The following is a 24,917-nucleotide window of genomic DNA, read 5'->3' on the forward strand; positions in this document are numbered from 1 at the left end:
CCCTGCGCTGTGTCCGCAGTCTCTGGTCATCCCCTGCGCTGTGTCCGCAGTCTCTGGTCATCCCCTGCGCTGTGTCCGCAGTCTCTGGTCATCCCCTGCGCTGTGTCCGCAGTCTCTGGTCATCCCCTGCGCTGTGTCCGCAGTCTCTGGTCATCCCCTGCGCTGTGTCCGCAGTCTCTGGTCATCCCCTGCGCTGTGTCCGCAGTCTCTGGTCATCCCCTGCGCTGTGTCCGCAGTCTCTGGTCATCCCCTGCGCTGTGTCCGCAGTCTCTGGTCATCTCCTGCGCTGTGTCCGCAGTCTCTGGTCATCTCCTGCGCTGTGTCCGCAGTCTCTGGTCATCTCCTGTACTGTGTCCGCAGTCTCTGGTCATCCCCTGTACTGTGTCTGCAGTCCATTGGTCAGAATATTTTTTTTTTCTTGTTTTTCACCTCTAAAACCTAGGTGCGTCTTATGGTCAGGTGCGTCTTATGGAGCGAAAAATACGGTAATTTCACACTGTTGTTAAAAAGCGGTTTTAAATGTTACAAATTAAAAAAAAAACCCACATAAATCGAGAGAAAAAAAAAAAATTAAAAATATGCTTACTTTACACCTTGGCTTTTACCCCAAGCTGATCAGACAAGATTCTGGTAAAGCTGAGGACCTCAAGTATTGTAAGAAGCACTGTGCTGGAGCGCTGTCATATTAGATTTGGTATCTTCTGCTTTCCTAAGATCACGGCAGGTCTGTGACATTACCCTTGTCTAGACGTCAAGGGCAGAAGTCTAGGTGTAAGCCAAACATACTTTTTAAATTCTGACATCCACTTTAAAGGTAAAAGTAGATACTACCATATAACCATCATGCACCTTTAACAAAAGGTATCACAACATTGTGAGGTTTTCCTTTTTTTAGATCTGCGTTGAGTCGAGCTTTCAACTGCATGTCACGCCAAAGTTAAACCAGAACTCCATGTGAACTCTGTCCAGTGACTTTAACAGTGTTTACTGGGCCAGTTTGGTTTAAAGGAATGCTTATCTTCACAGATGTCCTAGCTGCAGTAGATATAAAACACTGCAGCAGCCTGTGCTACATACAGTAAGCTTTGTCCTACACATTTCCCTTCTGTGCCCAGAAAGAAAGAGTGGGCCCTACAGCATGTGAGCGAATCAGAAACATTTTTGTATTTTTATCAATGAATAAAGGTACGATCTGATTGGCCAGGGTGAAGGGGCAGGCACATGATGTCACATTATCTACCTCAGCCAATCACAGATTGCCCTGTAGTCACTGATAAAAAAAACAAGGACACAAAAGTGAAGTGTGTAGGACTCGCCACAGCCTACCATATGCAGCACAAGCTGCTGCAGTATATTAGCGGCCATGTCGTTTTCTAACAGAAAGCATTTATTTAGACAAAGCTGGCTCAATAAAACTTTTTTGGTGTTCTAGTTTACAAAAAGACCCTGAGCAAACAGAAATATATCTATTGACGTGTCAGAACTGCACTCTGCTCCTAAGTCCTCCTGTAGGCTGAAAACACAAGGCTAAGGTACGTTTTTAGCTGGACCATTACACCAAATCACACTGCCACTTCTCCTTAGGTTGCAAAGGCAGTGGATAGTGGTGTACACATGTCATGGCTCGGACTGTGGCAAAAACGAATCCCCCCCCAAATCACCTTCTGTCACCTTGAAAGCCAAGGTGTAAAATAAGCATACTTTATCATTTTTCTCTTCAAGGGTTAAAACAGGCGGTGTGGATGTGACATAACACCTTCTCACTCACTGTCAAATACCCTTTGATGCCCGATCCACAGCAGGTAATGGTAATGTAAAGAACCCCTAAATAAAAAGAAGGTCGCATTAAAAGTCTTTTTTTCTTGGTAGAATTTGTATTTTACTTACCAACATTAGCGACATACAGTTTGTTGTTTAGAATGAGCACCACAATAACCATTGCTCCACCATAGATTTCCTTCTCTAAAGTGTTTAGTCGCTCTATAATCTTCTGGTATTGGCTGGGAAGTTGCTGGAGTACAGCACCCTAAAATATGGAAAAAAATTAACATTGTTAATATCCCGCAGAGTGGTTCAGAATGGATTTAGCACCACCTGGTCTGGAATGGCAGGTGTGCTAATTTTTCTCTACCACAGTTCAGTAACCTTTACAGGTCCCTTCCTTACCCACACATTGTGACTGGACAGTGAAAGGAGAAGTAGCAGACTGATGAGCTTATCTTTACATGACACCTGATTGACTCCTTGTGCTGCTTCTGCCTCACCCATTTTGAACTCTGTTGTACACGGATTGCAAAAGGCTGATGCCAAATCAAATTCAGGTACTTAAAAACTGCTTGCATTTAAAAAAAAATATGTAATGATAGCTTAATGAATACACAACTGCATCTTTATATCTACCTGGAGTTCAGCTTTAACCCTTCTTCTGCCAGAGCCATTTTTGCATGTTACAAAAACCTTTTTTGGCCTGAAGAATAGTTAAAAACCTCGAACAGTGTATCCTTTCTGAATGCAGAATAAAAAAAATGGAGGACAAAATGGTGTTCGTTCCAATTTTTTATGTCTCAATATTAGTGCAACAATCCTTTCAAGCAAAATCTTCATTAAAAAAATAAAATAAAGTTAATACTGCACACAATGTATTTCCCTTTTTTGTGTTAATATATAAAAAAAATTAGGTTGTAAATTGACACCCAACATGCTTGCACAGAATCCTTGGGGTCAGTGGAAATTGGTCACTGCAGAGCTACCAGATTACTTCCTCCTGAAAGTCAACAGACTGCTTTTGACATTTACATACATTCCCATGACATGTGTCAGTGGCAGCAAAAGGGTTAAAGGCTAAATCCAGGATTTTTAAATATGTTAGAAATAAATTGCCCTGCACAGTTCCATTGCAGTGCTCATCTTCAGCCATATTTCCTGCAGACTAATCACTATGTGGTTCAACTTGAGTCCTCTACCTTGCTTAGTTATACCCAGACATTTAATCCACTACTTGTAATCACACCAGCCTTGACACTCAAACATCACCACATAATCACTGTATAGTACAGCAAAAATTGGAGATGGAAAAACTAGATCTGAAATTTAAAAAATAATCAATGTAGGAGGGCATGCATGGGCTCCAGCATGGTGGCAGTGCTCCACTGAATCTCCACACCACCTGGGAAAACTACATGTAGCCTTGCTCCCAATCACACATCATCTAGCACAGCAAGCAGTGCAACCTGCACACACCATGGAGAAGCACCTTGCGCTGTCCATTTTGGTGTTAGAAACAAGGACACTCTAAACTGAGCCATGGAAAAAATGGCAGCTAAAGCAACTGCATCCACCAGCTTCACACACTCTCCTGCTACTGACATCCTTGCTGGACCCAGAGTCAGATGACCTGGACCTCAGCTTTCATACTACAGCAGCTCTTCTCCGCTCCTCAGAAGCCCAGCAAGAAATGCTGCATAAAGCCCTTAAAGCTACACCTAATCATATAATAGAATGACTCTCCAAAGAGAACAGGAAGCTTGGCCAGCGCTCCTCTAAGACTGTGTCGATTCTATTTCTACATCCATGCAGAGCTATGAGCAGGACCTGGAGTCCCTCTGTGAAGAAAATAAAGATCTGCTAACATGACTGGAAGATACCGCCAAATGGTCACGCAGACCCAATCTCTGTATCCGTGGGTTGCCCGAGATTATCTTGGATTTACAGTCCTCAGTCACAGTGCTGTTCCAAGAACTTGCACCAGCCATTCCGAATGAAATCAACACACCAAGTGTTGGTGCGACGACAACCTAATGGCCTCCAAAGGAACATCAAGTGTTCTACACTACACTATTCGATGTCAAAAGAACAGCTGTTGCAAGCTGCCTGTGATAATGGATCATTCTGCTTCCAGGGATAAGATTATCAACTTTTCACAGATATCGTGTCTGTGTATGTTATACCTGTTTAGTTTATTTCAGGGCGGTAGTCACCCTCCTTCCCTGCATTTTTCACTTGCAGAAGACCTTGTTTTGGTTACTCACATTTGAAAACTATATGGCAGGGCTCTTTTCCCTCTTACATGTGTATATTTGTGTTGTATTGTTTAATTGATGTTCTTGTCCAAAACCTTCTTGGTCTCTTGTTCCCTTTCTCCCTTCTTTCCCCCCCCCCCTCTCCTTTATCCTTTGTTAGGGGTCCTGGCCATTGCCATCTTTACATAGCCTTTGGTAATGAGCTTTTTCCCACTTCACAACCATGGCACCCCTAAATAGCTGCAATCTTCATGTAAAGGGCTTTAACTCCCCACAAATTAGAGAATTAAACCCTTCTGGTGCTTTGCAGCCCTGAAAGCTGATGTGGTCTGCCTCCAGGAGACCCATTACTCTTCTTCAGTTGAACCAAAATATTTTTGCCCCCTCTATCCACACATCTACTGTGTCAGTGCGTACACTAAACACCAAACCTAATTGCATTCCATTGCATGTCAGCATTCACGTTACACACCAAAATCAAAGACCATTAGGGACATTACCTCCTCCTAATGGGTTACCTCCAGGACACAGAGGGTACTATAGTTTCTTGTTATGATCCCAATACTACAAAGGCACCATTCTTTACCCATTTACTGCAAATGATCAAATATCATAAACGTGGTACTCTGATTACAGCTGGGGACTCGTATTTAGTACTATATCCGTATTTGGATAAATCCCCTTTTGTATTTCAATGGTTTTTATTAATTTGTAAACATTTCAACAAGACATGAGCAACAAGACAAGCCCACGCAGGGGCTATCAATGGCACATAAAAAGTAAAGAAAACAGTGCTCTAACACCAACAGAGCAAAAGCTGCGCCCATTCAGGGGCTATCAATGGCACATAAATTACAAAAACAGTGATATAACATTGACAGTAGCTCAAACCAAGCAAAAATAGAAAGGCATAAGGAGTAGAAAAGGAAGAAGACAAGACCAGGAGCATGGGTTCGGGATCGTCAACACCGAACAACATCATAAACCTAGACTAGCTGGGGGAAGCGTGGGAAAAGAATATGTCAACCACAGCTCCAATATTTTAAAAAATTTCCATTGGGAGTCGTTACAGATACTCGACATCTGTTCATTGAGCATCAGAGTGGTCACACGGTCCCGCATCCCTGAAGAGGGACAGACGGGCTCTTCCATGCCTGACCAATTGTTCTAGTTGCCGACAAGAACAAATAGGAAGCCAGCTCCTGTTGGTGAGCTAACAGGCCAGGTATGGGACAATGAAACAAAGCATAACGAGCAGCCCGACATATGGAGAGCTGGAAAAAGGTGAAATGGAAGCCAAATACACGATACTGAAAACGAATCAATAACGGACATGACCAACATATATGCAACACATCTCCACGATGACCAAAACCCTGAAAGCAGCGATCACTACAGACAGGGTTCGCCTGGGCCAAACAAGCCGGGACCCAATACTAACGAAACAATACTTTTTATGCCGCCTCCAGCGTGGTTGTATTAAATGAACATTTAGCTATAAACAACCAGGCCCTAGTCCAGTCCTCCAGATCCACGACCATGCCCAGATCGTGCTCCCAATGAGCGACATATGAGAGAGAAGTACATGTCGGGCGTCTATTCAAAGGTGCATAAAGAAAGGAAATAAAGCTTAGGACGCCCAGACGCTGATGGCAAAGCTGTTCAAAGGCAGATTTCTGATATGGGAAAGCAGAAGTGCCCCGCAGTGAGGTCAGCCAATGCTGCAATTGAAAGTAACTAAAAAATTCCGCCTGAGGGACATCCCGTGACTCCCGAAGAGAATTTCAGGTGAGGAAGGACCGGGAAGTCAAAAAGTGTTGCACCTGCAAAAAACCATTGGCCGCCCACCAAGAGAACGTCCTTGGTTGATCTAAACCTGGCGGGAAGAGAGGATTGTTAATAATTGGGAGCAAGGGTAGGAAAGCTGACATCAAGCAACTGGAGTAGCGAGTTCCACACTTTTAGGCCATGGAGCAAAATCGGACTCATTGTCATTGGGCATAGGGCAGGGGGGGGGAGCAATAGAAGCGTCGATGTCGCAATAGGGGCACAATTAGGTAGTCACAGCAGGACCCAGGGAGGAACGTTGGAGGAATCATGTAACAGACAGTGGGGCAATCTGGCTCGCCTGATAATACTTCGTTACATTAGGCACCCCAAGACCTCCCTGAAGTCTATGGACAAAAAGCGTATTTCTGGAGACTCTAGGGCGCATGTCGGCCCAGATAAATTGCATAATCCTCGCCTGAATCAACCGAAGGAACCCGCACTGGGAGGGTGCGAAAATAGTACAACATTTTAGGCAGGATGGTCATTTTTACTGAATTAACCTGTCCTATCCAAGACAGGTGCAGAAATTGCCAGGAGTGCATAAGAGAGGACACATAGCGAAGCAATGGATAATAATTCACAGCAAACAAAAAGTCATAGGTGGGGGTCAAGTGAATGCCTAGGTATTCAAGTGAAGAGGAAGCCCATTTGTAAGGGAAGTGGGATTGAAGGGGAGACAGCCCCCACCCTGTCTGCCTTTAGGCGATCTTTGAAAACTCACTTCTTCAGGGAAGCCTACCCCACGGGCTCCACCTAAGAACTGTACTTGAATCACCTCCACCAGATCATCCCAGCAGCTATCACCTTTTGTATCACCTCCCCCTTCCTTTAGATTGTAAGCTCCACGAGCAGGGCCCTCACTTTCCTTCTGTACTGAAATGTATTGTAATTGTACTGTCTCCCTTATATTGTAAAGCGCTGTGCAAACTGTTGGCGCTATATAAATCCTGTATTATAATAATAATAATAATAATAATAATAATAATTGTAGGCGTGAAACCAAATCTGAGGTCAAAGTAATATTGAAAGCAACAGTCTTATCCAAATTAATACGAAGACCCGAAATCAAGGAGAAACGCGCAAGAACCTGTTTGAGAGCGTCGTCAGGGGATTAGTGAGAGTCACAAGGGCATCATCTGCAAAAAGGTTCAACTTAAATTCCTGTCCTGCGTATGGCACACCTGATACATTACAATTGGCCCGGAGCGCTAAAGCCAGTGGCTTAAGCGCCAGGACAAAGAACGCTGTGGACAGGGGGAATTCCTGTCTCGTCCCTCACCAAATAGGAAATGGATCTGACAAATACCCAGTGTATTTATCCAAAGCCAAAAGGGTAAGAATACAAGGCTTGAATAGAGTCCCCAAAGCCCCAAAGAGACAGCACAAAAAGGCAGATATAGAGATAGAGAATCAAAAGCTTTATATGTGTCTAAGGACAATAAGAAACCCGGGATTTTCTGCGGTTGTAGAAGGTGTATAATGTGGACCACTTTACGAACGTTATCACCCGCCTGCCTCCCGGGGACAAAACCTACTTGGTCCCTGTGGACCAGACTACGCAAATATTTATTGATACAAAGACTGAGGATCTTGTCCAATATCATCTTCAGATCTTCATTAAGAAGATAAATGGGCTGAAAGGCTTGCGGTTCCTGCACATCATCGGTTGTCTTAGGAATCATTGAGATATGAAATCTGAGTGCGTCTGGAGAAGGCAAGGAGCCCTGCCGTAACTCATTGAAATAATCAGCCAAAAGGGGCACCAACAAGGTCGCAAATTTCTTATAATAATACAATATGATACCGCGCTCCAATAAATCTTACATCATTAATATATATCCTTAATTCCGTGAAAATAATATCTATATACCATAAATCATAAAAATAAAAGTCCATTCATTTATACATTCTATATATTTGCTTGACGATTCGGTGGTGATCTAAAATTAAATGTGAAAAAAATCCTCTCTGTAGTATAGTGTTGATCTCCCGATAGATACAATATATAGTGTACTACAAGGTGTTCTTCCTCTATAGTATACAATCAGAACTGCACCATGGATCTGTATGAGCAATGTAATCCTTTACTTCCTCAGCACAGCTGTTTGACAAGATCCTCCTCAGCTAGCTGCTTGATCTTATCCTCCACGAATGGGACATGTAAAAAAGGAAAGATACATAGTGTCTTATCTGGGGTAAGAGGTTTTTAATGTGCGCTGGTGTTACACTCACATATGGGAAGATAAAATTGCGCTTTGTATGTACAAACAATCTCAGACCGCGATAGGGTCAGCCTCGCAAGTGTGTCTGCCCACACTGTCAATACTCGCCGTTCCTCTTTGGGGATGCGTCATGACGTCACTGCCCCTCCCATACGCGTTACGCTACAGGGACTCGTAGCTTCCTCTGGGGGATGTAGTTTTGCATATCACCATGCACAGAGTATATATATATATATATATATATATATATCCTATCGGCGCCATTTTATTGTGGTTTTAGTGTGCTTTTAAAAACCACAATAAAATGGCGCCGATAGGATGTATATAGACATTAAAAACCTCTTACCCCAGATAAGACACTATGTATCTTTTCTTTTTTACATGTCCCATTCGTGGAGGATAAGATCAAGCAGCTAGCTGAGAAGGATCTTGTCAAACAGCTGTGCTGAGGAAGTAAAAGATTACGTTGCTCATACAGATCCATGGTGCAGTTCTGATTGTATACTATAGAGCAGGGGTCTGCAACCTTTAAGACATAAAGAGCCACTTGGACACGTTTCCGAAGGGAAAAAAAGACTGAGAGCCGCAAAACCATTGCAACATTTATAACAAATCCGACACTGCATATATTGCAAAAAGCGCTCTGGTCATGAAGGGGGTTTAAGGGCCCAGTAAGCAAAGGGTTAATCAGGGCCACAGTGTATCGTCATAATCACAATCATAGCCTTAGGTCAGTGGTGGGCAACCTTTTTTTTCAACTGAGCCAAATCTCGCCAAAACCACGATTGAAATTTATTTTGAGAGCCACATTTTTAAAACTGAAAATACATCCCCCATATAGTAATTCATCCCCCATAGTAATTCATCCCCCATATAGTAATTCATCCCCCCTATAGTAATTCATTCCCCATATTGTGTCAATTCACTTACCTTTGCTCCGCGCGTTCCTCTCGCCGTGTTCCCGCGCCGTTCCGGTCTTCAGGGCGGACTGTGAGAGGAGAGGAGTTCGTCACACTGCCCCGCCTACATCCTGACAGCCCATGTTTGCCACGCTCCGCGGGCCGGATTAAAAGGTCCGCCGGGCCGTAGTTTGCCCATTGCTGGGCTAGCTGCAGAGTCCTGACTTTTGGGGCGGCCGCCCGAGAGGAGGGAGGGGAGCGGGCGCCCGGCACACAGAAGAGCCGCATTAAAATGTGTAAAGACCCGCGGCTTGCCGACCACTGAGCTACGGCAACCCTAATGCCTGTCACCTGGTGGGCAGTGTGCTCCGGAGCCGCAACAAAGGTGAAAAAGAGCCGCGGGTTGCCGACACCCGCTATAGAGGAAGAACACCTCGTAGTACACTATATATTGTATCTATCGGGAGATCAACACTACACTACAGAAAGGATTTTTAGATCACCATCGAATCATCAAGCAAATATAATTTAATTTTAGATCACCATCGAATCATCAAGCAAATATATAGAATGTATAAATGAATGGACTTTTAGTTTTATGATTTATGGTATATATATATTATTTTCACGGAATTAAGGATATATATTAATGATGTAAGATTTATTGGAGCGCGGTATCATATTGTATTATTTGTCTGTTGATGCACACCAAGTGAGGGTGAGCGAGGAGACCTGCGATCTAATATATTACACTATATATAGAGATATCAGTAAGCACCTCTTAGTGGCTCACAAGTAAAAACACATTTTTTAAAATTCCTTATAATAGAGACCTGAAAAGCTGTCAGGACTCGGGGCCGCGGTGGACCGTAGAGATTTGATAGCTTGAAGCACTTCCAATATGGTTACACCGACGTTGAGGGCCATCTGCGCCGCGTCGGACAATCCAGGAAGTCGGAGATCTTGAAAGAACGCCTCTGCCTGAGCTATAGGCAAGGGATCTGGGTTAGCGTAAAGGTGTGAAAGGAAGTCTGCAAAACGGGAAACAATCTACTGGGGATTGGAAGTACAGCCACCCCCAGGAAGTTGCAACTGGATCAGTTTGTGGGGTCTCCCCACAGAATTGAGTTTCCTGGCCAGCATCAGACCCGGCTTATTAGCACACGAATAAAAATTTATGTTTGGTTCAACGTTGGGCCCGTTAAACCTCCGAAAAAGCAAGTAGGTCCAACTCTGCAGCCAGAGCGTCCCGCGTGCGTTTATGGGCTGCGGATGGGAGCGACTCCCAACGAGCATCCGCAGAGGCCAGTAAAGATCCAAAATCTGGTGCTCCCACTCCCAAGCTACCGCCAGCTGTATAAATGTGACCCGGCACCGTGGCTTTATGCGCCTCCCGCAGGGTCACTGCCGAAAAGACAGGTCCCAAATTTTCCGCAAACTATGTACGCAAGAAAGATTCTATTTGTTGTCAGGTAACCTGAGTGGTCAATAAAGATTTGTTAACGCACCAGTGGAAGTGGTGCCATACCAACCCCAAGAGGGCAAGGAGTAGAACCAGGAGATCGTGGTCTGACCAGAGCGAGGAGGGGATAGATATCCGCCTGACCATGGGAAGCTGTTGGACATGCATAAATACGTGGTAAAATTCTGCAAAAACGGTCATGGGGATTGGAGAAGAATGTAAAGTCGTGCTCAGTTGGGTGAAGTTCTCTCCAAACATCTGCCAGCCCCCCATCTGCAAGAGAGAGTGCATACGTTTCTCTAGCACTAATTCGTGAGAAGGGGCGACCCCACGGGTATAGCACCTATCTAAGGTGGAATCCAAGGTAACATTTGAATCTCCCAAAAGAAGAAGACCCTTGGAGTGTCAGGAAATGATGGTGCTATGAGAAAAAAAAATGTATGCTGAAAGCGATTGGGGGCGTAGTAAGAGACAAAAGTTACCTCCTGGTCTCAGAGGGTGCCCTGCAGGAGTAAGTACCTGCCCGTGGGGTCCGCTATATTCCGAGCACAGACTAAGGGAAGATTGCATTTGAAAGCTATCAACACACCCTGGCATTTCTCAGGAGCCGAGGCTGTGTAAAAAGTGGGACAAGGAGGCAAAAGATACCATGTGGTGGAGGACTGAGAAAACCTGGTTTCCTGCAAACATACCACGTCAATTGGTTGTGATTTGAGGTGATAAACATTCGACCGCTTCTGAGGCAAATTGAAGCCTTGAATATTTCCACTCCCAAGGACAGTGGGACCATGGCGTCCCGAAATCCCACATAAAACAAGAACAGAAGAACCAGAAAAGAAGACAAGGAAAGAAGACACAAGGAGTATGTACAATAGCACAGTCATATCACAGCAATGGCGAAGTGCATCCTACACTTGAAGGATAACAGTTGGGGGTGGCTCCACCACCGGACACATGGCTGCAAATGGATACATCTAAAACATAAGCCCCCAGGGGGCAAAAAGGCAATAAACACAACATAATGGAGTCCCACAGTAATAGAGGTATGAGCCCCCGGAAGTGGGTACATCTGCGGAAACCTCCCCATTAGAAACCCAGCTAGGCTTGGGGGTCCAATCCCCTCCGGGGGGATGACTACAGGCCGCCATGGTACCCAAACAATGCAGCCCAGGTGGTCCCCTACCCCAGCCTCCCAGTAGGACCGACATCCTTGCACCTAACTAGGGCCTACCTGAGTCAACCTCCCTCCACGGAGCCCGAGGGAACTATCGGCCCATTCCACTAACAGGAACCCAACCAATGTCGCCTGGACCCATGGCAGTCTGCAATGGCAAAAAGTCAGACCTAGAGTCCAGGAGGTGACCCCCCCCCCCACTCAAAGACGGAACCCAAGGGAGCTGGCCGGACCAGGTCCTATCCTGCAACACTATCAAACTGGGAATGCAGTGGCCAAAAGTCAGAGACCTCAAATCCAGGAGGAGACCCCCCACTCAAGGATGGAACCCAAAAAGGGAGCCGGCCGGGGGGAGCCCAATCATGAAACTCTAGCAAACTGGGAAAGCCTAAAAGGCCAAACTCACGGTCCCGTCAAAAGGATCCAATGGTGAAACACAATAGAGGAAGTCCTGAAAATGACTTCAGCCTGGTAAGGGGGTCCGAGGTAGTGCCTCTTCCTGTAGGATGTCTTCTCCCAGAGGCAGCCCAGAGGAAGCGACCCCACCGGAAATCCAGATGAATGTGCCAGACTCCGCGCAGTGCCTTCCGGCGGAAGGTGGTGTAGGGATTCCAGGAGGGAGTAGGCCTCCTCCGGTGTGGCAACCCTGGCAGCAAAGGTGAGACGGAATGGAAAGCCCCATGCATATTTAATTCTGCGATTCACCAGGACCGAAGTGAAGGGCTTTAACTGGTGGTGCTTCTGAAGAGTAATCTGGGAGTGGTCTGCAAAGAGCTGGTAGTGATGCCCCTGGAACCTGAGGTCTGGTTGTTTCTGGCAGCCAAGAGGATGGTTTCCTTAGTGGCATAATAAGAAGTAAATTTGATGATGTCTCTTGGGGGCCCATCCGCTCCTCTGGGGCCCAATGCATGGTGTATGCGGTCAAATTCCAGTCAATGGCGGGCGTCAGCTCCTGAAACAAGGCAGTAGCGGTGCAGGCGAGATCCATAACGGTTTCCAGGATACCCCTTAAATGTAAATTGGCACGGCGGGAACGGTTCTCGAAATCCTTAAGCCAGAGCAGCACATCCGCCAATTCTTTCTTGAGGTCACACAGATCCTGTTTGTAGCTTTCAATGACCGTCCATTTTATCGGGATCATTCGTCCGATTGCCCAACTCCTGAATTTCTCGTGAGAGACGGTCTGCCAGCTTGGAGGTTGCGGAGGATAATTCCAACTGCACCATGGACTTTAAGTGGCACAGGAACTCGGCATCCCTCAGAGCCAGAGCGGGAGACCGTAGGAATGCCTCTGATGCCAGGTCCTCTTCGCCGGTGGGATCCGGTTCACCCACGAGTAGCGGCGGTGGTGGACCCGAAATTGAGGCCAGGCTTCAGATGTGGCCTCTGGCAGGTAGGCCGCGAGTTCCAGCATGGCCTGCCGAGCACTGGAGGTGCAGGTGGCCCCTGTTTTCTTGCCCATCGGGGCGGTGGATGGTGGCAATCTGGGAGAAGCTGGAGGGAACGCTGTCGTCCCCTCCGAGGGCCAGCAGATCGGATGATGTGTCCAGTGACCGAGGAGCGGTCTTACAGTGCGGCCATGTTCGGACGCTGCTCACGAGCGCTCCCGATAAATCCCCTTTTGACCAAATGTCTTCCTGACCCTCTGCCTTCTTCAGGTTCCTGCTAGCCAAGTTCTTTTTGACAGATGTGTGGCATGAGAAACATCCAGCCCATCATCTTTACACATTTTACTCTCATCTTAATAACGTCTTTTTGCGACTTGACAATATTTTCCTGCCTTTGGCATCATTGCCCCTTCTGCTAGACTCCAATGTTTTGTTCCTATCGGTCTGGACAGACCATTGTGCTGTGTTTACTTCTCTTTTCTCCTTATTTCTAAAAATGCTCGATTCTACAAGGACGTTAAACAGGTCTCTTCTATCCAATCCAGCCTACTACCAGAATATACAAATAGCCCTCAAATAATATATAATCCTGAACCAGACCCCTAATGTACACTCACCATCCACTTTATTAGGTACAGCTGCTCGACAGCTTGGTAACACAAAATTGCTAATCAGCCAATCACAGTAAGCATCAAAATAGGGAAGAAAGGGGATTTAAGTGACTTTGAATGCGGTATGGTTGGTGGTGCCAGATGTGCTAGTCTGAGTATTTCAAAAACTGATGATCTACTGGGATTTTCATGCACAACCATCTCTAGGATTTACAGAGAATGGTCCGAAAAAGAAAAAATATCTAGTGAGTGGAAGTTGTGTGGACAAAAGTACCAGTTACACTTACCGGTAACGGTATTTCTGTGAAATCTTCCAAGATGGCACACCTGAGAGATGACTAGCTCCACCTGTCAGGAAACACAATCAACAATTGACAGAGTTTAAATTCCCCGCCCTTCCCTCCACTCAGTTATATAAGAGTATTCCCGCACCCTGGTGCACGAAAGGTAATCTGTCTTGAATTACCCAAGACCAGATATGGGTGGGAAGGAGGCCTACCATCATGAAAGATTTCCCAGAAATACCGTTACTGGTAAGTGTAACTGGTACTTTTCTCTAGTCATCTTCCAGGACGGCACACCTGAGACGATAAGCAAGGAACTCAGACCTACCTTAGGGCGGGACCACTACCTGTAATACTTTTCCTGACAAACGCCAGGTCCTGTAACCGGTAGTGTCTCACGAAGATGTCCTGGCTTGTCCATGTGGCTGCTCGGCTGATCTACTCAATCGATGCTCCAGCCCTCTCCTCCCAAGGAGGTCACTAGCGCTCTATTAGAGTGAGGGAAATGAAACCTCGTATTGCTCATAAGCTAAAAGAGATGGCTTGTCTGATCCATATAGCTATTGTTGGCTTAGAGGCTTGCTGTCCTTTCCTCTGGCCATTAAACAAAATCAGAAGGTGACTCGACTTCCTGAAGTCACTTATTCTATTCAAATACAGTGGGGCAAAAAAGTATTTAGTCAGCCATCAATTGTGCAAGTTCTCCCACTTATAAAGATGAGAGAGGCCTGTAATTGGCATCATAGATAGACCTCAACTATGAGAGACAAAATGAGAAAAAAAATCCAGACAATCACATTGGCTGATTTGGAAAGAATTTATTTGCAAATTATGGTGGAAAATAAGTATTTGGTCAATATCAAAAGTTCATCTCAATACTTTGTTATATATCCTTTGTTGGCAATGACAGAGGTCAAATGTTTCCTGTAAGTCTTCACAAGGTTGGCACACACTGTTGCTGGTATGTTGGCCCATTCCTCCATGCATATCTCCTCTAGAGTAGTGATGTTTTGGAGCTGTCGCTGGGCAACACGGACTTTCAACTCCCTCCAAAGGTTTTCTATGGGGTTGAGATCTGGAGACTGGCTAGGCCACTCCAGGGCCTTGAAATGCTTCTTACGAAGCCACTCCTTCGTTGCCCGGGCGGTATGTTTGGGATCATTGTCATGTTGGAAGACCCAGCCACGTTACATCTTCAATGCCCTTGCTGATGGAAGGAGGTTTGCACTCAAAATCTCACGATACATGACCCCATTTATTCTGTCCTGTACATGGATCAGTCGTCCTGGTCCCTTTGCAGAGAAACAGCCCCAAAGCATGATGTTGCCACCCCCATGCTTCACAGTAGGTATGGTGTTCTTTGGATGCAACTCAGCATTCTCTCTCCTCCAAACACGACGAGTTGTGTTTCTACCAAACAGTTCTATTTTAGTTTCATTTGACTATATGACATTCTCCCAATCCTCTTCTGGATCATCCAAATGCTCTCTAGCAAACTTCAGACGGGCCCGGACATGTACTGGCTTAAGCAGGGGGACACGTCTGGTACTGCAGGATCTGAGTCCCTGGCGGCGTAGTGTGTTACTGATGGTAGCCTTTGTTACGTTGGTCCCAGCTCTCTGCAGGTCATTCACTAGGTCCCCCCGTGTGGTCCTTGGATTTTTGCTCACCGTTCTTGTGATAATTTTGACCCCACGGGTGACATCTTGCGTGGAGCCCCAGATCGAGGGAGATTATCAGTGGTCTTGTATGTCTTCCATTTTCTAATTATTGCTCCCACAGTTGATTTGTTCACACCAAGCTGCTTGTATATTGCAGATTCAGTCTTCCCAGCCTGGTACAGGTCTACAATTTTGTTTCTGGTGTCCTTCGACAGCTCTTTGGTCATTTGGTCTTCACCATAGTGGAGTTTGGAGTGTGACTGTTTGAACTTGTTATCAGTATAAAAGACACCTGTCCACAACCTCAAATAGGTGCCATTGATACAGGTAATGAGTGCAGGACAGAGGAGCCTCTTAAAGAAGGTACAGGTCTGTGAGAGCCATAAATCTTGCTTGTTTGTAGGTGACCAAATACTTATTTTCCACCATAATTTGCAAATAAATTCTTTCCAAATCAGCCAATGTGATTGTCTGGATTTTTTTTCTCATTTTGTCTCTCATAGTTGAGGTCTACCTATGATGCCAATTACAGGCCTCTCTCATCTTTTTAAGTGGGAGAACTAAATACTTTTTTGCCCCACTGTATGTCAGCATACACCACCCGACATCTAAAAAATTAAAATTCTTTTCCCCCTCATTCCGAGTGTTTTGACAAAAAGAAGGTAGGACAATCCCGTGTCCTATGAAACTCTGAGGCCACTTTGGGCAAATAAAGATGATCCTGTCTAAGTACTATCCTGTCCTCTAATACCACCAGGAACGGTTCCTTGATAGACAGGCTCTGAAGGTCGCCTATTCTTCTTGCTGTTTTGATGGCTAAAGGAAGGCTAACTTAAAAGATAAAATCTTAACAGAAAGATGTTAAGGTGGCTTGGTTAAAGCCTCTAACACCAATGTCAGATCCCAAGCTGGAAATTATGTAACTTAACGGAGGTCACCCTCTCTCTGTCCTCTAGAAACCTCTTAACCAGGAGCTCTCACATGAGCCTCCGATCCAAAAAGACAGACAGGGCCACCACATGCACCTTTAGGGTGCTTACTGCTATACTTTTATCCACCCCTGCTTGGAGAAAGTCTAGGATCACCTGAACCATGGGAAAGAAAAACCCCCCTTTTTTTTCCTCTCTCTTTTTTTTTTTTTACACCAACTGGAAAACATTCTCCACACCTTGGCATATATTTTTCTAGTGACCAGTTTCCTACTGAGGAGAAGAGTGTCTATCGCTCTCTCAGAACACACCCTTTTTCTAAGGCTCTCCTTTTCAAGAGCCAAGCCGTTAACTGGAAAAACTCTGGATTGGGGAGAAGAGTTGGCCCGTGTAAGAGAAGATCCCTCCTGACTGGGAGACGCTGCGGGGGAGTCACAGCCCACCTCTTGAAGGTGGCAGACCAGGTTCTTCTTGGCCACCATAGGGCCAGCAAGATCAGTCTGCAGCCTGATCAGCCAAGCTTCTGAAATATCCATGTGATCAATGGCAGAGGAGGAAATGCATGTGCCAGCTTGAACTCCAATTCCTGTAGCAACATGTCCAGGCCTTCGAATCCCTGCTCCCACGGAAGGGAGAAATACTGTCTCACCTTTCTGTTTTTCCAGCAGGCAAAAACATCCATCTTCAGGATGACAAAAACCTGACTTATCTGAAAAAAACCTTGGGATTGAGTTTCCACTCTCCCTGATGAGCTAACTGTAGGCTGAGAAAGTCTGCTTTCATATTGACTGACCCTTTTATGTGGACCGCTGACATCGAAAGAACTCTGCTCTCTGCCCATCCTGGAATCTCCTGAGCTAGGTGCAGGAGATTCCGGGATCTAGTGCCCCCTGATGATTCAGGTATGCCACTGCTAACATATTATCTGACAGAATCTGGACTTCCTTCGATCCTGACTGCAAAGGCCTTGAAGGCCTGACCCACTGCCAACAGCTCTCTGCAATTGGAGGAGGTCCCTCTTAGGCATGGCTCCCACGAGCCCCGCTAGTTTGCATTCGTGGTTACCCAAACTGCGTCCCACTGCACTCATGGTCTCCCTTCCCTAAAATTCTGGAGCCTGAGCCACCATCCCAGTGAAGTCTTTACACTCTCAGGGAGGGAAACCCTCTCATCCAGCGACTCCACTTTTGCTTTTCCAAGAGGATAGAAGGAAGAACTGAAGCTCCCTGGAATGTAATTGTGCCCCCTACATGGCCAGAATGCAGGCTGTCATAAGACCTAGAACTCTCATGATGTGCCTCCGGGAGCAATAAGAAACTGCGGAAACCGTCCTCCCTACCTTTTTAGTCTTTTCTTGGGGTAAAAAGAGTTCCTGGCATATGTAGTGGACACCAGTGTCCAGAAACACCTTGGTTTGGGAGGGAGTCAATGTGGATCACCTTTTTCAGGTCTCTCAGGACTTGGTGCTGTGAGACTCCGGAGGTCATAAGATCATCTAGGTAAGGGATGAGGGAAATTCCCTGAAGGTGTAAATAGGCTACTAGCTTGGTCAAGACTTTGGTAAAATACTCTCGGACTGGCCACTAGCCCAAACGGGAGGGCTTGGAACTGCCAGTGACTGATCCCCTGTTCCGTTTAGATGGCAAAACTTAAAAAGGCTTGGTATTCCGGGGTGATAGGAACATGAATGTAGGTGTCCCGGAGATCCACAGTCACCATTAAGACTCCCTTGAGTAGATGTTTCTGTACACTGTAGATACTTTTCAGATGGAACTTCTTGTACTGCAGGAAACCGTTCAACCTGCTTAGGTTTATGATCAAGCGGAATTTCCCTGAAGTCTTCGGGACCATGAAAATGTGGGAATAAAACCCCTGAAAATGTTGGTCCGTTGGCACAGGAACAATTACCTCCTGATATGCTACATTCCTGATCCCTCCCAAGAGACCCTCCGTCCTGTCTCGGGGGGTAAAAGTCAGTACAAAGGCATGAGGGGGAAGTGAAGAGAATTTCAACTGGTACCCCTCCCCCATCAACTGCAGGCTGTACGGGCTCTCCGTAATCTTCCCCCATTGCTGAAGGAATTTGGACAGCCTTCAGTCCACCCTGAGATCTATGTCATTTGGGGTCTTTACTGGTAGGTTTGGAGCAAGAAAAAAATGTTTCCTGTCTCCCTTTGTTGGCCCATTTCTTGGGGAAGTCCTTCCTAAATCTTTGTTGGCCCTGATTAAGGAGGGCATAAAAAAAAAAAAAAAAAACTTCTTCCCCTAATCCTTTTTTGCCTTGACAGGGAACTTCTTCCCCTTTTCGGTGGACCTTGATAACACCTGGTCCAACCCTGGGCAGAACAGAAAGGAACCCTCAAAGGGCCAACCACAGAGATGGGCTCTTTACATCTGATCACCCTCCCAGGTTTTAACCCATACTGCCCTCCAGGCTGAGTTAAGAAGAGCTGCGGTCTTAGACAATGTTCTGACAATCTCCACCACAATGTCTGCTAGGTAGGCTACTGCCTTACCAACTACCTCCAGGGAATCCAACACCTCTTCTGACTGGACTTCCCCTTTTTTCTTGGTAGCCAGAGAAACATGGTCAATTAATCTATGCATCCAGGCGTTTCTAGCGATGCATGTGGATGCCAGGGCTGGAGCCATAGTAGCGGCATTGGCATCCCGGGCTCTATGCAACAACATCTTGGACCTATGGTCAATCTGATCTCTGATGTTACCCGAGTCCTGTCAAAGGACAGGTCAGGCTTTTTAGATACTTGCAATAATTCTGTGTCTTATTTGGGAGTTTTGGAGGAATTTCTCTTCTTCCCCAAAAGGGGTACTGCCCGTTCATAGTTACATAGTTAGTCCGGCTGAAAAAAAGACAAAAGTCCAACCAGTTCAACCATAAAAAAAAAAAAAAAAAAAAAAAAAGTTATAATCCTATACCCACAGTTGATCCAGAGGAAGGCAAACCCCCCCCCCCCCCCCCCAGCAAAGCACGATCCAATTTGTACCTGTTGGGAAAAAACATTCCTTCCTGATCCCCAGAGACGCAAACGGATATTCCCTGGATCAACTTTACCTATAAATGTTAGTATCCAGTTTTATTCTGTGTATCGAAGAAAGAATCTAGGCCTTTTTTGAAGCAATCCACTGAGCTGGCCAGAACCAACTCTTGGAGGGAGTCTATTCCACATTTTCACAGCTCTCACTGTGAAGAAACCTTTCTATGTTTGGAGATTAAATTTCTTTTCCTCCAGACGTAAAGAGTGCTCCCTTGTCCTCTGTGATGACCTCAGGGTGAATAGCTCTACGCTGAGTTCACTATATGAACCACTGATGTATTTATACAGGTTGATCATATCCCCCCTTAATCTCCTCTTCTCAAGAGAGAATAAATTCAGTTCCTCTAATCATTCCTCATAGTTGATCTCCTCCATGCCTCACATCAGTTTAGATGCCCTTCTCTGTACTTTCTCAAGTTCCCCAATGTTCTTTTTGTGAATTGGTGCCCAAAACTGAACTGCATATTCCAGATGAGGTATTACTATTGATTTTGCTCGCTTTAGAAACCGCAGCTTGGCATTGTATGCCATTATTAAGCTTGTGATCTACCAGAACTCCCAGATCCTTCACCATTGATTCCCCCAGTTGTACCCACCCCCCCTAGTATGTATGATGCATGCATATTCTTAACCCCAAGTGCATAATCTTAAATTTATCAACATTAAATCTCATTTGCCACATAGCTGCCCAATTAAACAGTGCATTGAGGTCGGCTTGTAACTTGAAGACATCCTGTAAGGACGTTATTCCACAGCACAGCTTGGTGTCATCTGCAAAGACTGAAATGGGATTTGTAATCTCAAACCCTATATCGTTTATAAATATATTAAAAAGTAAGGGTCCCAACACTGAACCCTGGGGTACACCACTGATTACCCCAGACCATTCAGAGTATGAATCATTAACCACTACTCTCTGAATAAGATCTTTTAGCCAGTTTTCTATCCATTTACATACGGATTTTTCCAAGCCTGTAGATTTTACCTTACACATTAGCCGTGTGTGGGGAACTATGTAAAACGTTTTTGCAAAATCCAAGTATACCATGTCCACCGCCATCCCTCTGTCCAAGGTTTTGCTCACCTCCTCAAAAAGAAATCAGATTTGTTTGACAACTTCTGTTTTACATGAATACAAGCTGTCTGTTGCTTAAAATATTTTTTTTCCAGCAAGAACTCATCTATGTGGTCTTTTATTAAACTCTCCAGTATCTTCCCAACTATAGAAGTTAAATTAACAGGTCTATAATTACTTGGTAAAGATTTTGACCCCTTTTTAAATATTGGCACCACATTGGCCTTACGCCAATCCAGTGGTACTATGCCAGTCATTAAAGAGCCCCTAAAAATTAGAAACCATGGCTTTGAAATGACAGAGCTCAATTATTTAAGGACCCGTGGGTGTATGCCATCTGGTCCAGGTGCTTTATTCACCTTTATACTGTCTAAATATTTTTGTATCATATCAATTCTGAGCCAATGTGGATCATCTGGAGCTGTGTCAATACCATGCCGAATATGGACTAGAGCTCCCCCATACTCCTTTGTATACACAGAACTGAAGAAGGTATTAAATAAATTTGCTTTCTCTTTATCCCCAGTCACCCACTCAAGATTATTTTGTAAAGGGCCTACATGCTCAGACCGGACCTTTTACTATTAATATATTTGAAGAATTTTTGGGGGTTAGTCCTGCTATCTTTTGCAATCTGTCGTTAGTTTTCAATTTTTGCGGGCTTTATTTCCTTTTTTCATATTCTGTTATATTCTTTGTAATGTTTAAACGATGATAGCATTCCTTCATGTTTATATAGAATAAAAGCTCTTTTCTTATTATCTATAGCCTTTATAACTTTGGCCGTAAACCACATAGGTTTGATTTTTAGCCTTTTAAACTTGTTGCCCATGGGAATATACAGGTGAAGTTCATTTATTTCAGTAATACAACTTAAAAAGGTGAAACTAATATATGAGATACTCATTACATGCAAAGCAAGATAGTTCAAGCTGTGATTTGTCCTAATTGTGATGATTATGGCTTACAGCTCATGAAAACCCCAAATCCACAATCTCAGAAAATTAGAATGTTACATGCAATCAATAAAACAAGGATTGTACATAGAACAATATCGGACCTCTGAAAAGTATAAGCATGCATATGTACTCAATACTTGGTTTGGGCCCCTTTTGCAGCAATTAATGCCTCAATGCGGCGTGGCATGGAAGCTATCAGCCTGTGGCACTGCTGAGGTGTTATGGAAGACCAGGATGCTTTAATAGCGCCTTCAGCTCTTCTGCATTGTTTGGTCTCATGTCTCTCATCTTTCTCTTGGCAATGCCCCATAGATTCTCTATGGGGTTTAGGTCAGGCGAGTTCGCTCGCCAATCAAGCACAGTAATCCCAAGGTCATTGAACCAGGTTTTGGTGCTTTTGGCAGTGTGGGCAGGTGCCAAGACCTGCTGGAAAATGAAGTCAGATTTCCCATAAAGCTTGTCTGCGGAAGGAAGCATGAAGTGCTCCAAAATCTCCTGGTAGACGGCTGCGTTGACCCTGGACTTAATGAAGCACAGCGGACCAACACCAGCAGATAACATGGCTTCCCAAATCAACACAGACTGTGGAAACTTCACACTGGACTTCAAGCATCTTGCAGTGTGTGCCTCTCCATTCTTCCTCCATACTCTTTTTCCTTGCTTTCCAAATGAGATGCAAAAGTTGCTCTCATCAGTAAAGAGGACTTTGGACCACTGAGCAACAGACCAGGTCTGTTTTTCTTTAGCCCAGGTAAGACGCTTCTGATGTTGTTTGTTGTTCAGGAGCGGCTTGACAAGAGGAATACGACATTTGAAGCCCATGTCCAGGATCTGTCTGTGTGTGGTGGCTCTTGATGCACAAACTCCAGCCTCAGTCCACTCCTTGTGAAAGTCCCCAACACTTTTGAATGGCCTTTTCCTGACAATCCTCTCCAGGCTGCAGTCATCCCTGCTGCTTGTGCACTTTTTTCTTCCACACTTTTCCCTTCCACATAACTTTCTATTAATGTGCTTTGATACAGCACTTTGGGAACATCCAACTTCTTTTGCAATTACCTTTTGAGGCTTTCCCTCCTTATGGAGGGTGTCAATGATGGTTTTCTGCACAACTGTCAGGTCAGCAGTCTTTCCCATGATTGTGATTCCTACTGAACCAGACTGAGGGACCATTTAAATGCTCAAGAACCCTTTGCAGGTGTTATGGCTTAATTAGCTGATTAGAGTGGGACACTTTGAGCCTAGAATATTGCATCTTTTCACATTATTCTAATTTTCTGAGATTGTGGATTTGGGGTTTTCATGAGCTGTAAGCCATAATCATCACAATTATGACAAATCACGGCTTGAACTATCTTGCTTTGCATGTAATGAGTCTATCTCATATATTAGTTTCACCTTTTAAGTTGCATTACTGAAATAAATGAACTTTTGCACGATATTCTAATTTTTTGAGTTTCACCTGTATTTTGCAGTGTGTTCACATACAGTCTTTTTGAAGAACTCCCATTTCTGTGTTGTGTTCATCAATGCCAATATTCCCTCCCAGTCTAAGTCTTGGAGAGCAGCTCTCAGCCTTGGAAAATGACCTCTCTTGAAATTGAGCATTTTTATTTTTCCCATATGTGCTTGCTGTTTACAGCTAACAATAAATGAAATCATGTTATGGTCACTGCTACCCAGATGTTCCAGGTGCATCTCTCCGGATCCTTCCACTCTCTTAAGACAATATCTTTGAGAGTTTGGTGCACAGGTAGCACCCTAGCTTGCGACCTCACCAACCCCCTATACATCTTGTCCTGGGCTGAGACCTGTGTTGGTGGTTCTGGGATACCTTCCGAGGCATAGAAAGCCTTTAGGAGCCCTTCCATATCTACCTGGTCTAGATTCATCGCTAGCCAGACTAGCACCTTCAAAATCTCCCCCCTCTTCCAGGAAGCTTTGGCCAGAAACCTCTGCCTCCTCTAAGTCTTCCTCCTTTGTGACCTGAGAAGATGAGGGTCACACGGTCACGGTCCTCTCCTGACATGCCTTTCTACTGCCCCGGAAGAGGGAGGAGGGGCGCCAGTCCCTGGAATGCCAGGCACACCTCCTGTGTCCAGGAAGCTACTCTCAACTGGGACCCCTGGAGTGGGCGATTTACAGCCTGCCCTCCCTGGCTCAGCTGTTTACCCCCCCAGGTCTTAGGTATGCAAAAAAACAAAAGCTTCGCTGACAGGGAAACCCAATCAAAAACTGAGGAGTGGAGGGAAGGGCGGGGAATTTAAACTCTGCCAATTGTTGATTGTGTTTCCAGTCAGGTGGAGCTAGCCATCTCTCAGGTGTGCTGGAATATGACTACAGAAAATGCCTTGTTGATGTCAAAGGAGAATTGGCAGACTAGTTGCTGCAGCATTCAGATGGTAGGGTCAGAATTTGGCTTAAACAACTTGAAAGCAGGGATCCATCCTGCCTTGTATCAACTGTTCAGGTTGGTGGTGGTGGTGTAATGGTGTGCGGGATAATTTCTTGGCACTAGCAAGGTGTACCTAATGAAGTGTCCAGTAAATGTATGTCTCCTATTACTCTGTGGGAGGCCCACAAACCAGTAATTTGCGGTACCTGTATCCAAATGGTGTCCTGCCTTAAAAAACGGAACAAACGCTTGTGATTGAAACAATTGGAGACAGATTAATATACCAAATACTCCCAGTTTCAGTCACAACTGACATCGGCCAATAGGTGCTGTTTAGAGAAATTTCATCTTTTGCTAACAGAATCCTCTGAGAAAATCTAATGGTGCTCTAATCACAAGTATTATTTGAAAGCTAATAAACCAGATACTCTGCTAGCATTACAACTCCATAACCTATTTGCCAGAAATGATCTAGAAATCACATCATGAGAAATACTGTTAAGGTTCTAGGGGAAATCCACAAACGTCTCTCTAAGCTATATGTCTCTGCTGGTGCTTTCTCACCAGAACTGGCAGATCGCCTTTTACATAGTATCCCTCTTCCCTCCACATCTTCTGCCCAAAGAAAATTACTAGACCAGCCTATCACCTTGGAGGAAGTTTAGACAGCAATTAAAGCATTGAAACCCAATAAAAAGCTGTGACCAGATGGTTTCCATGATACCTACTGCAAAAAAAAAAAAATCATAAACCTCCTGGCACCGTCTCTTAAAGGGTAGGACATTCCACCTGGAGACTTTTAAGCCATCATTGCTATACTTCCAATGCCTAACACAGACAGCACAACATGAGCAAATTACAGGCCGATCTCTTTACTGAATCTTGATGTTAAGATACAGGCTAAGATTCTCGCACTGCACTTGAACCCCATCATAGACTCTTTGATACATCGGAAC

General features: G+C 45.0%; 1 protein-coding gene across 1 annotated transcript in view; it reads right to left on the bottom strand.

Annotated features, from left to right (window-relative positions):
- TAB1 (TGF-beta activated kinase 1 (MAP3K7) binding protein 1) overlaps positions 1–24,917 on the bottom strand; it is a 145,302-nt gene that overhangs the window by 98,999 nt on the left and 21,386 nt on the right. Inside the window, exon 5 of the mRNA XM_089674287.1 lies at positions 1,888–2,026. Coding sequence (XP_089530413.1) covers positions 1,888–2,026 — 139 coding nt within the window. The remainder of the gene's footprint in view (positions 1–1,887; positions 2,027–24,917) is intronic.

Source organism: Staurois parvus, unplaced genomic scaffold, assembly GCF_062004578.1.
Source record: "Staurois parvus isolate SC_StPar_1 unplaced genomic scaffold, SC_StPar_1.0 ptg000149l, whole genome shotgun sequence".
Taxonomy (NCBI): domain Eukaryota; kingdom Metazoa; phylum Chordata; class Amphibia; order Anura; family Ranidae; genus Staurois; species Staurois parvus.